This window comes from Malaclemys terrapin, chromosome 2, assembly GCF_027887155.1.
Source record: "Malaclemys terrapin pileata isolate rMalTer1 chromosome 2, rMalTer1.hap1, whole genome shotgun sequence".
NCBI lineage: Eukaryota > Metazoa > Chordata > Testudines > Emydidae > Malaclemys > Malaclemys terrapin.
Genome location: NC_071506.1, coordinates 44904396 through 44917516, shown reverse-complemented (window position 1 = coordinate 44917516; position 13121 = coordinate 44904396). Strand labels below are relative to the sequence as shown.

General features: G+C 43.5%; 1 protein-coding gene across 9 annotated transcripts in view; it reads left to right on the top strand.

Annotated features, from left to right (window-relative positions):
• The window catches only part of SLC26A7 (solute carrier family 26 member 7), a 196338-nt gene that overhangs the window by 142187 nt on the left and 41030 nt on the right, over positions 1–13121 (top strand). For all 9 annotated transcript variants that reach the window (XR_008443824.1, XM_054018074.1, XM_054018073.1 and 6 more), the window contains 2 exons: positions 6970–7107; positions 8631–8679. Coding sequence is in view for 8 of the 9 variants with exons in the window: in XM_054018074.1 (XP_053874049.1) it covers positions 6970–7107; positions 8631–8679 (187 nt within the window). In the remaining variant the exon portion in view is untranslated. The remainder of the gene's footprint in view (positions 1–6969; positions 7108–8630; positions 8680–13121) is intronic.

Here is a 13121-nt window from a genome sequence, read left to right as displayed (position 1 = left end):
ACAGGGGCAGATCATAGCAAACGACCCACTCTTGGAAGAGCTCTTGTCCCTCTAAGAGTACAGTAGAGACTCTGACTGAGTTCGGTACTGAGGTGTTGGTACTGAGGAAGACGCTCCACTTGGATGTGCCTACCACAAGAGCAACTAGTGCAGCGGCACCATCTGTTCCCTTGCAGCATAGTGAGACACGCAGGGCTACCATTCATGCCAGTACTGATATTTTACAGTACCTCTGAAAGGGACAGGACATTATAATAATCTTGTACTGCAGCAGCCTCTATCTCACCACCTGATACTGACTCTAACTTTGGGTGAAGACATCAGAGCTCTCAACATCTTTCCAGGTTTCTTTTTTCAGAGGATCTCATTGCTGATGAACCCAAATCACCAATTATGGGGGGATCTGCCAGCACCATCTTCATGGTACCACTACAAAAGCAGCATGCTGGGACTGGTTTAAACTTCCAGCCTTCAGTACCAATAAGAACATTGGAGCTCCGCCTCCCCCCTCCCCCTTTAGTTCAGGGAAAGACTGCTCAGACTCAGATTTCTGTACATGGATTCCAGGACCATAGTACCCTACCCCCTTAAGCCCTTTGCATGAAGATAAGCCTGGGGAACCTACCAGATATCATAGGCCCAGAGATTATGATTATCATTGGGGTCCTTTCCGTTATCCCCGTCAGTTACTGGACCCGTGGGGTCACTATGACAACCAGCTTCATCAGATATCTAAGAGAAAGCACCAGTACCCACGAGTACTGTACCAGCCTCCGGCTTCTACAAATCATCCTATAGTACAGCACACGTCAGCACTGTGCAGCTTAGTACCCAACACTTCTCCAGTACCGGAAGATATAAAAGAGGAACCGGAGTCTCTGACAGAGGAGATCTCACCTTCTGGAAGGTCCTCTTCATTTCCAGATGAGGTGGTAATACCACCACTGCCCTCCTATGCAAAAGATTTCAAGATCTTCCAAGAGAGCATTCTGGTTCCAGTCCTCAGGACTTCCAAGAGAAGGTCATAACATGGTGGAACACCTCCTATTTGAATGACCTAAGGTTTTTAGCAAGCATATAGACTCCTCTGTCCACACAGTCAAGGATTCTAGGGCAATGCTGCGATTACTGGGAATTTAGGTGCCTGCAATGAGAAGACAGTTTAGTAGATCCAAAACCGCTCAAATATCAAGACTATTCTGCTACCATCAGTACACTTTTCCTAAGACTCAGAACCCCTTCAGGAGACGGGCCAGACCTCAGAAATGGAGCCTTCCCACCTCTACTTCTACCCAATTATCCCCTCAAGAGCATCAAGTATTACACTCTACTAGATCACAGTTTGCAACTACCCCGCTCCCTCTGGAAACCAGCTATATTACTACCTAACTGCCTGGGAATACTTCCACACTATTCCCCCTTTCCACCTTAACCCACTCTGTCCCTCTTCAGGGACTCCTCTCACAGGGAACTCTTAAAACAAGACATCCACTCTCTCCTTGTGGGAGCTATAGAACTGGTCCCCACAGAGTTCATCAGAAGAGGATTCTATTCCAATTACTTCCTGGTTCCCCAGAAAGGAGAAGGGTGGAGACCAATCTTTGATCTCAGGAACCTGAACAACTGTGTCCTAGCACAACACTTCAGAATGGTGACACTAGCCATCGTAATTCCCTTCTTAGATTCAGGAGACTAGTTCACTGCCCTTGATCTGCAGGACGCCTCTTCCATGTAACCATCCACCTGTCACACAAGCATTTCCTAAGATTCGTGGTAGGGACAGATCACTATCTATATCAAGTTCTTCCTTTTGGACTCTCCATGTCCCCAAGGGTGTTCACAAAGATTCTTTCAGCAGCCCTTCTACGTCAGTAGGGAATATAGATTTTCCCATATCTGGTGACCGGCTTCTCAGGAGCCTGTGTCATGGATCCACAAGATTAGTGCTACACCCCCAGCTTTGGAGCAGTCTTTTGGAGGAACCCCTTCAGTGCTCCAGACCTCAAGTGATCTCATTCTTTCTCCAGGGTAAGCCACATGGCCTCACTACTTCCTGAGACTGAACTTCTGGGGCTTCAGCACTCCTGCTTAATATTGTGAACTCTGCTCAGTGAGTCCAACAGAGATAGATTCCTGGTAGAGATGTATACACTCTTCAGGGATTAATGCAGCTCACCAAACATTTGCAGTGACACAAACAGCATTGTCAAAATGGTAGGGTTTAATAGTCAGCTGGAACATATCATAGGAAATCTTTAGGTTAGCAAATTAATACTAAAGCATAGACCATTTTGGTTAGCCCAGAGCCCAGCCAAACTGTAGTGAACCCCATTGTTCAAGCTCTGTCTGTCTCTCAGTCTGACCTTCTTGGTCAGATCCCAGGTGAGAGTCCCCGACTCCTTCAGCAGCCAACTCTTATCTCCCATCCAAGACCTTCCAAGTCCTTTGTTTCCAAGCTGGGAAATACAGCTCAGTTTTCCTGCTGTGGGGTAGGGAAACCTCTCTCCCTGTGATTTGTTGGTTGCTAGGTGTCAGTGTCCTCATGTTTGGGTGTTCTGTTTTCTTCTTAGATTCTCCATTGATATGGGGTCAACCTCAGCTAGTACTTTTTAATGGCCCATCCCAGCTCAGACAGCTAACTGACATTCATACCTATCTCTCTTAGCCTGCCCTGAGAACAAACAGTCCTTTTCTACCCATTGGGTAACAATGCAACATATAGGGGAAATTGAGGCACTCACAAGTGTCATAAAAATATTACATAAAATTTCCACTTTGTCACAGCCTGTCACCCCAAGAGGCCCAGGAGGCAACATCCTCAGCATTAATGTTATTCCAGTTTCTGAGCCTCCTTATCAACCTCAAAGAAACCCCATACCATCTCCAGTTCAGAGAATAGGCTTTATAGGAACTGCTCTAGACTCCACAACAGCAAGAACCTGCCTACCCTAGGAGAGATTCTTCACCCTAATCTCAACATTACAGTGCAGACTGCAAACAACAGTGAGGACTTGCCTATTATTTTGGGCCACATTTCGGCCTCTATGTGTGTGACTCTCCATGTGAAGATGCCCCTCAGATGCCTCCAAACATGAGTAAAAACAGCATATACTCCAAACAAACAGCCTATCCAAACATCACTGTGCAGTATGATATACTTGCCAACACTTTCTTTGTGCCATACAAGGTCTCTTAGTCAAAGTAATGTTAGACAACAAGACAGCAATGTATTATATCAACTGACAAGGCAGAGCAAGTCCCCAGGCCTTATGTGCAGAGCTGCTAAAGCTGTGGAACTGGTGCATCGCTCATTAGATAGAAATGTCAGCAATTTATCTACCAGGCTTCCAGAGTACAACTGCAGACTCCCTGAGCAGACACTTTTGGCAGGATCACAAATGGGATCTCAAGGACTCTGTCTTCTACAGCATCTGCCAGACCTAGAGTATACTGGGGTAGACCTCTTTGATACACTGAACAATGCAAAATGTCACCTGTTATGCTCTAAGGGAGGTCACAGTCATGGTTCTCTAGGGGGCTGCCCTGGTAACACCATGGCCCACTACCCTTCTTTATGCCTACCCACCTATACCATTAGTCCTCAAGAGCCTTCTCAAGCTGCATCGAGAAGGAGTGAGAGTTATTATCATAGCACCTGCTTGGCTGAGGCAAGTGTGGTACTCAAACTTCATCCACTACTCAGAGGTAACACCCCTCAGAATTCCTATCACAAAGGATTTGTTGATACAGAGTTCAGGGTCCCTTGTTCATCCCAACTCCTCCTCCCTGAATCTGAGAGCATGGCTCATCAGTAGCTCTCAAGCATGGAATTGACCTTTCCCCCCCATCCAGTAGAAAGCCCAGTACTCCCAAGACTTACCTACAAAAGTGGAAGTGCTGGTGGTCCTTCCCACCTTGAAACCTATGGGGAACCATCCTCCATCTCTCCTTCAGAATTTCTTTTCTAATTGCCAACACCTCAGCAAAGTGAAAGAGGGAGCTGGGGTGCTTATGGCAGACCTACCATACACCACCTTATACAAAAACAAGGTTATATTACCTCTCCATCCTCATTTTCTCCCAAAGGTCTCCTCAGAACATAACATTAACCAGGAAATTCACCTACCAGTTTTCTGCCCAAAACCTCATGCCTCCAGAGAAGAATCAAGCCTTCATTCTTTGGATGTCAGGAAGGCCCTTGCCTTGTTTCCGGACAGGACTAAACTATTCCATGCCTCTCTTAGACTGTTTTTGTTGATTGTGGATAGGATGAACAGCCAACCCATTTCCACACAAAGACTATATAAGGGGGTTTCAAGTTGCATCAGGACCTGTTATGAGAATGGAGGGGTACAGCCCTCTCATGGAGTGACAGTAAATTCTACTAGAGATCAGTCTCCATCTATAGCTCTACTGAAAGACATTCCCATAGCAGAGATTTGTTAGTCTTCGTTCTATCCATACCTTGGCCAAACACCATGCCATCTTACCTGCTTCCAGAGATGATACTGCCTTTGGTGATGCAGTCCTTCAAACTGACCTGGACTTACTTCCTCAGCACCCTCTTCCTCATTGAGTTACTGCTTGGGAGTCTCCTATGGTGGAGCCTCCATAGGGACATATACTCAGAGAAGAAGGAGAAGTTACTTATGTTACAGAAACTTTAGTTCTTCAAGATGTTTTATCCCTATGGGTGCTTCACCTCCTGCCCGCCTTCCCTTCTGAACTGTTAGGCTTCGCAGTTCAGAAGGAACTGACTGGCAGCATGCCCAGGCCTCCTTATGTGCCCTGGTTGCAGTCTCTGGTCAAGAGTGCATGGGCATGTGCACCTTCTATGGTGGAGCATCCATAGGGTCAAAACATCTTGAAGAACTCAAGTTACTGTAAGGTAAGTAACCTCTCCTTATTTAAGCTAACCTCAGCCATCCCTGGGAGAGCATTAAAGGATCTTATGTAAGACATATCTCTGGTGTCTCTCTCTCTCTCTCTCTCTCAGAAAGAAGCTCTGTAGTTGGCATATCTGATACAGAAGCCTGATCTGCTAGTAGCAGCACTGCAACCTACTGTATACAAGTAGTACATGACATTAGCTTCTCAGTCATAGTAGGTTTTGGCCTTTGCAGGTCTCTCTTTTCCTCTTTGTATGGCACCACGGTACATGTTCGTCTGAACATCAAGCATTGTATTGGGCTGCTGTTAAAGCCTCCTGTGGGAGTGTTTCTCCATTCAAGAATGCCTTGCCCTATATTTTTTTGCTTTCTGCAGCTTTCTTTAATGCCGGATTAGTATTTTTAACTGCCATTTCAGGTTTCCTGTTCAGTTGGCTGTGGTATGGTGATGAAGTGAAATGATATAACTGAATTTCCATTCCTGGGTAAATTGCACAAATGCTCTGCAAGTAAACTGGACTAGTTGTCTGAAACTACACAATTTGGGATACTGTGCCTGCTGAAATGTGAAACGCTTCATGGCTTTGTCTATGATGATGGTCACTGCAGTACTGTCTGACAATTTGACTAGTTCCCAGAGGTCTGAGAAGTAGTCTACAGTAACTAGGTAGTTTGTGTGGTTTGCAGTGAAAAAGTCCATTGCCATTTTGTTCCAGGGTTTATTGGGAATGTGCTGTGTATTTTCATTGTATTTTCATGCTTTCCCTGTGCTACTTGGTGAATTATCTTTGTGTTTGCTCCACTTATCCTCTGCAATTTATCGGAAGTTTGTTCACTAGCTTTGCACGCCTGTGGATTGGGCTCTCTGAGCATTCTTATTCCAGTTCCTGCATCTATTGTCCCAATTACTAACCTAGCACAAATTAGATTTTTCAAGATTTAGTAATTTCATGAGTCAGCCATTTTGTACAGTCTGGCAATATATTGATCTATTGTTTCTCCAGATTCTTGATTATCCTTGTTGAGAAGATGTCTTTCGTATGTGACATTTTTGTGGGTTGAAAATGTTTTTGAAGCACTTCTAGGTTGTTTTCAGGGTCCTCCTGCTGTGCTGTTGACATGTCCAGAGGCTGTTGGAGCATGAGACAGTCTTTCCTAATTACAGCTAATAGTGTGGTTGCTCTTACTTTGTTTTCCTTTTTATCCAGCTCTATTGACATTTTTTTCATAGCTTTCCCCCTGTGATCTAAAAAATATACAGTTGCTAAACATGTTCTATTTCATGTCCATATGCTCAGGGACAGGAATCTGGTACGTTGCCATGATTACTGTTTTCTCTTGGGTTGTTTTGTAATAGTCTTAGATTCTGATTTCACCTATCTGTAGGAGATGACTCACTTCTGACACAATGTTCTATGTGCGAGCATAAAGAGAGAGAGAACCGAGACAGTGCAACATGCAGGCTATACTCCTTTCTCCACATCTACAGTGTTCTCTCATCAATCGCTTCCTGAAAGTAAAATTCTCTCAGGTCCTAGACACAATCATACAATAGCACCCCAATAGGAAGCTGTTTATCATACCATTAGGGATATATCTAGAAGGCACAATTAAGCTCATATTACTTTGGGACACTTGGAGTTGGCTCTAACTTGTGTTATTCTGGCTAGCTGAGAGTGGTTCTAGCTTTATTCCTGTAGTCGAGGATGATATTGGGAAGATCAGAAATGGCTTATGCAGTTCACAGATGATTCAGCCTTGCTTCAGAGTAGCTCAGGCTTCTTCATGTGTTAGAGCTTTAGATGCACGAAAAGCTCAGTAATTTTATCTACTGGGTAGAAATTCTTCAGGTGACACTCATTGAATACCTTTAAATACTCCTTTAATTTTACTTATATTTCCTCCTCAATTTAAGATAGAATCATGTGTGAAGACTGATCAAATTAGTAATCTGTTAAGGCACCATGGTAACTCAGAATTTTCTCACAGGATTGTTGTTTGGTATTATGTAGGGTTTTTAAAGAAATTTCCCTTTTTTAAATCTTAAGGCACTAAGTCTTTTGTTTATTTCATCCCAAAGGAATCTTTACAACAGGTAAAGATAGTTTCAGTGAACAACCCACTAGTATTTCTGAATGCCAAGAAGTTCCATCATGACCTAATAAGGATAATCCAGAAGGATAGTGCAAGCACCCAGCCACATGATGATCTAAACAAGGTTGGTTATACTGCCTGCATTAGTAATGATGAGACTTACTTGCATTTCTCTTGTGCATTCCATCAGAAGATTTCACAGCATTTAATTAGATAATGCAGTAGAAAAATCAGACTATACTATAAATTAGTTGTTTACCGTGGAATAAAGTTCGAGTCTAAACTTCAGGAGATTAAAAATATTTAGTTTTTCCTATTATTTTGAAAGAATATCTCTAATATATTTGTTTATGTGATTCAGTGAAAGATGCTAATGCGCCGATCCAAAGTCCACAGGATGTCTTCCATTAATTTTAGTGAACTTTGGATCAGGATTTAAAGGCCTGATTTTCAAAAGAAATCTTCAGCTGTAGTCAGTGGCTGCTGCAGGTGCTCAACATCTCTGGAAATTGAACTCTCAGTTTCCAATTCTCCTCCCGTGCTACTGTAAATCAGGAGCAACTCATTTGGAATCAATAGGGAGTTAGGTTGGTAAAACTGTTGAGAATCAGGCCCTAAAGTAATAACTCTGTTTAATTTTCTGCACTGCTAATATTTTTGGGGAAAATAAATAGAGTATTTAAAAAAATAAATGCATATAACTATGGTTCTAGGGAGTGTCACGAAAGGCATCCTGCTATTCCAATTTACCCACTTATATCTATTCCAGTTTTAGGGGAGTGAGAGAGTGTTACTGTTGCTGATGCTTTTTCTTTCATTACTGGGAAGGTACTACAAAACTATAGTGAGAGGAGCCATATAAGTACCTAGATAGAAAGAAATGCATTTGATTTGTGTCTGAAATTAGTTTAGAGGTTCTTTGGTACAGGGATTTAGTCTTTTCTCTGTACTAGAAAGAGCTTAACACTGGAACTAGCTGACATTTTTTGCAGTTTTTTGTAGAAAATTGGCCTTTTTTTCAAAAGAGAAAACTTTTTGCAAAAAATTAGCAACATTGATTTTTTCCATGTTTGTGAAAGTTTCTGATATTTTTGCTGAAATATTTATCATAAAAGTTATATATATATCAAAAGTATTATCAACCATTTTTGTTGATCTAAAACTCTTTTTAGTAAATAAAGCATATTTTTGGTAAATGAAGAATTTAGAAAATGGCTTCAGTAAGAATTGAATTGAAAATATTGCAGATAATTTTACAGAAGATAGTCCATTTTGAACCCTGTGAAATGGAAACAACTTTGAAATACTGAAATTTTTCAAAAAATTATTTTCCTGTCTTTTCACCAGCCCTGTTTAGCATCCTTTGAAGACTCATTAAAAAAATACATCTGCTGAACCCAGATTCAGGTTGGTGGTTGGCTCAGAAGGTGAAAGCCAGCTGCAATACTAAACAGGTTGAGATAACTGGGAAATGCTTCCTTTAGTCCACAAATACAATGGATCCACAACATTGAGCCACAGAAAGACAATTTTGATATTTTTTCTGGACTCTTAATTCTGTTTCTCAATAAGGAAATTGACAAAGGAGGATGAGACGTGATTACACTTCCCCTTGAGTACTTATATTGTTCATTGCTTTTGTTTCAGTGTGAACAGAACACGTTGCTCAATCCAGTATCCAATGGAAATTGTCATGGTGAGTAAGATACAAGTTGAAAGTAAGAGGGGGTTTCAAGTGTGTCAGATGGTTCCAAATTTTCCCATTTATTTGTAAATGAATTTTCATGCCATGGACACACACCAAGTAAAGCACAGAATCATGGTAGTAAGGGATCTTAAGAGATCATCAAATCCAGCCCCCTGCACTGTGGCAGGATCAAGTCAATCTAGACGAGCCCTGGCAAGTGTTTGTCCAACTTGTTTTTAAGAGCTTCCAATGATGGGGACTCCACAACCACCCTTGGAAGACTATTTCAGAGCTTAACTACCCTTATAGTTAGAAAGATTTTTTCTTAATATCCAACCTAAATCTCCCTTGCTGCAGATTAAGCCCATTGCTTCTTGTCCTCCCTTCAGTGGGTATGGAGGACAATTGATCACCATCCTCTTAATAACAGCCCTTAACATATTGGAAGACTTATCAGGTCCCCCTCAGTCTTCTTTTCTCAAGAATAAACATGATTGGGTTTTTTAACCTTTCCTCATAGGACAGGTTTTTCTAAACCTTTTTATCATTATTGTTGCTCTCCTCTGGACTCTTTCCAGTTTGTCCACATCTTGCCTAAATTGTGGTGCTCAGAACTGGACACAGTGCTCAAGCTGGGGCCTCACCAGAGCCAAGCAGAATGGGACAAATACCTCCTGTGTCTTACATACAACACTCCTGTTAATACACCCCGGAATCTATTAACCTTTTTTGCAGCTGCACACATTGGTGACTCATATTCCGTTTGTGATCCACTATAACCCCCAGATCTTTTTCAGCAGTACTACCACCGAGCCAGTTATTCCCCATTTTGTAGTTGTGCATTTGATTTTCCTTCATAAGGGAAGTACTTTGTACTTGTCTTTATTGAATTTCATCCTATCAAATTCAGACCAATTCTCCAATTTGTCAATCCATTTTGACTTGCTTCAAAGAGCTTCCAAACCCTTCCAGCTTGGTGTCACCTGCAGATATTATAAGCATCCTCTCTACTCCATAATCCAAGTCATTAATGAACTAACATTGCATGAGCACTAACAGTGCCATTTTCCCCACAATACCCTCTCAATCTTCCTTAATTTTGATCTGGAGGGCCCCCTTGTAGAGATGAGAATTTAGTTTTACACCCACTTAGTTCCTGAGCTCCTTTCTGAGATTGCTAGTAAGGGATCCAGCAGAGATATCTCTTCTCTAGATAGGACTCTGAGGTGTGACTGCAGCACGTGTAGTCATACCTGAGCTAACTTGGATCTAGCTAGCTGGAATAACAAGAGCAGTGAGGCTGTGACAGCATGGCCTGTAAGAGCCGGCCTGGAGACCTGACTATGTGCTCGAGAGGCTAGCCTGTGCTGCCGCCTGTACTGCTGCGGGTTCACTGCTATTGTGATTCAAGCTGGCTAGATGAAAGCTAGCTGGGGTATGTCTGTGTGCTGCAGTCACACTTCTGATCCAGTGTAGCTATACTCAGTAACTGCCAGCTCATTTCAGAAGAATTACCATGAACCCATCACAGGGTTCCATGAATCCAGTCACAGGGTGATTTAAATTATTACTGCTCTGGTCCAGATTTGATCTAGAGACTTTAATTACTTCAGCCTCTCAACCATAGGCGCCGACTCCAGGGGTGCTCCTGGGCTGGAGCACCCATGGAAAAAAATGGTAGGTGTTCATCCCCCACTGGTGGGCCGCTCCTCCCCCTTTCCGGCGGGAGGCCCCACCGATCAGCTCTTCCCCCTCCTCCAAGCACCTCCTGCTCCGCGAGGATCAGCTGTTCAGCGGTGTGCCCGAGGTGCTGGGAGGAAGGGGGAGAAGCGGGGGTTGGAGCTGGAAGAGGTGGGGAGAGGGGTCAGAACGAGGTGGGAAGAGGCAGGGCTGGACAATGGCAGGGGGACTTCCCCACATGCCAGGGAGTGGAAGGGGCGGGACCAGCCACTTCTAGCCACTGGGACGCTGCTCTGCAGCATGGCAGGCTGACGGCTCCTGAGAGAGCCTGGCTGGGGAGGAGGCAGCTTCCACTCCCTGCCCATGCTTGGGGACCGGGGGCGAACGAGATGGAGTCCTCCTCCCCCCAGCACGTTTCTTGCTCACTCAGCCATGGTCCCCAGCAGCCGAGCCCAGGCAGAGAGTGGAAACCACCTCTTTCCCAACCAGGCTCTCTCAGGCAGCTGCCAGGCTGCAGAGCAGCGACTGGGAGGGGCCGACATTAGAAGCAGCTCCCTCCTGCTCCCCGCCTGGGCTCCCTCCTGCCAGGGAGAGCGGCAGAACATGCCGGGGGGGCACGGAGGGGGGGGAGGGGGAGGTTGGTGGGTGGAAACACGTGACCTCCCCTTTAGATCGTGCCACCCCAACATGTTGAGGCACCAGTTCTGGGCATGCTCGGGGAAAAGGGTGGGGTGGGGGCAAGCCGTGGGACAGAGGGTGGGAAGCACCCCTCAGGAAATCAGAAAGTTGGCGCCTATTCTCTCAACTGAAACACAAAAATCAAATGTACAGTGTTTGCTGATAAAATGAGGAAATAATCCCGGCTGCATACCCTGATCATGCAACAAGATCTGCATCAGGTGGGCCCCTTGTGCCTACTCAAAGTTCACTGCAGGATTGGAGCCTTAGTTAGTACAAGACTGAAAAGTACAAAAGGATTAAAACCATGTTAAGACCATTAAAGCCATTTACAATAAAAGCAAAGAAAATGGAGATTGAAATTAACAGTGGTACCTTACTTCAGCATATGGAACAAACTAAAGGTTTGTTTTTATTTAAGACTTAAATGCATAAACCCCTCTCATGCCACACCTCATAAAATGTCAGAACATAGTGCATACATTCATACAGGCTAAGCAAAATTGCAGGCTCTTCTTTATATGGGTGACCTCAAGCATGGAAGGAGTTCAGCTATTACATCTCTTGTAAAAAGCTTGTTACCATTCAGGCTATAGAGGAAAACTTGAATTTGGGCTATTATCTGACTGTTATTAACTATTAACCTTTATTATCTATGTTTATGATGTTTATATTGCATTAGATTGTTTTATTTGGGGCAACTGAGTGCATGGCTATAGCTGTAAAGAACAGCAACGTAAGAACTTCTAGTAAAGACTATAAAGTATTGTACCAGCATTTCCCTAAAAGCTCAGAAACGTCAACCAGTGTGAAGTGCTGATTTCATTTGGCTGAACTGATTCTTCACCGTGTGTAAAATTTGTATCCATGCTGACAGCTAGCATAAGACCTATGTACTTCTTAGATCACACTTAAGCCCTAGTGTGAGGATTTTAGTGGTGCATAGACCTAGTGCTCAATCTCTGCACAGCAGTGAATTTCATTTTGGGGTCATTTAAATGAGAAAGAGAAGAAAAGGTGGACTTCCACTTCTAGAAACCAACATAGTAGCAGATTTTCTAGCAGCACAAGAATAAGCACCAGCAAATAGTCCCAAAGTTCTTCAAAAGAGATATGTCTGGAACAGGGGTCGGCAACCTTTCAGAAGTGGTGTGCCGAGTCTTTATTTATTCACTCTAATTTAAGATTTCGCGTGCCAGTAATACATTTTAACATTTTTAGAAGGTCTCTTTCTATAAGTCTATAATATATAACTGAACTATTGTGAAAAGCGACAAAGAGCCCTGTGGCACCTTATAGACTAACAAACGTATGGGAGCATGAGCTTTCGTGGGTGAATTCCCACTTCGTCAGACGCATGTCCAGACTAACACGGCTAGCTCTCTGATACTAAACTATTGTGGTATGTAAAGTAAATAAGGTTTTTAAAATGTTTAAGAAGCTTCATTTAAAATTAAATTAAAATGTAGAGCCTCTCTCCCTTCCCCCTGACCGGTGGCCAGGACCCAGGCAGTGTGAATGCCACTGAAAATCAGCTCGTGTGCCACCTTAGGCACACGTGCCATCGGTTGCCTACCCCTGGTCTGGAATATAGTTGTGGATGTTTGTGGTTATACCAGTAACCTATGGACTACATTTTGATTTTAGACTCTGAGCATCACTCCAAGAGTAGCACTGGAAGGAAAACACATTATCACTGTCTCAGTTCTTCCACTGATCCCTTTTTGCTCTAGGGGAGTAGTAAATTACCATTGGCCTATACCAGCAGCAAATTGTGACATCACTGTGCCTACTTAGTTGTGCTAGCTAGTGAACAGGGGAAGAAAATGAAACCAAGGATCCAGCCTTGCCTTCCACACCCATCGCCTCCCCACTTACTCTGAAAGGGAGTAAGTATGTGCTGTATGCCCAGACCCAAAATCTGGCTGGCCCATACAAGGATGGAAAGCTGAGGAATTCTTACTTATTCTTCCGCCTTCACTCCCTTGTGTAGGCCCGGAGCCTAAGACCCAGTCTAGCGCTATATAAACATGTTTACAATGTCTGGCATGGGATTGGTTTAATAAATAAAAAATAAACCTTAACTTTGTTCC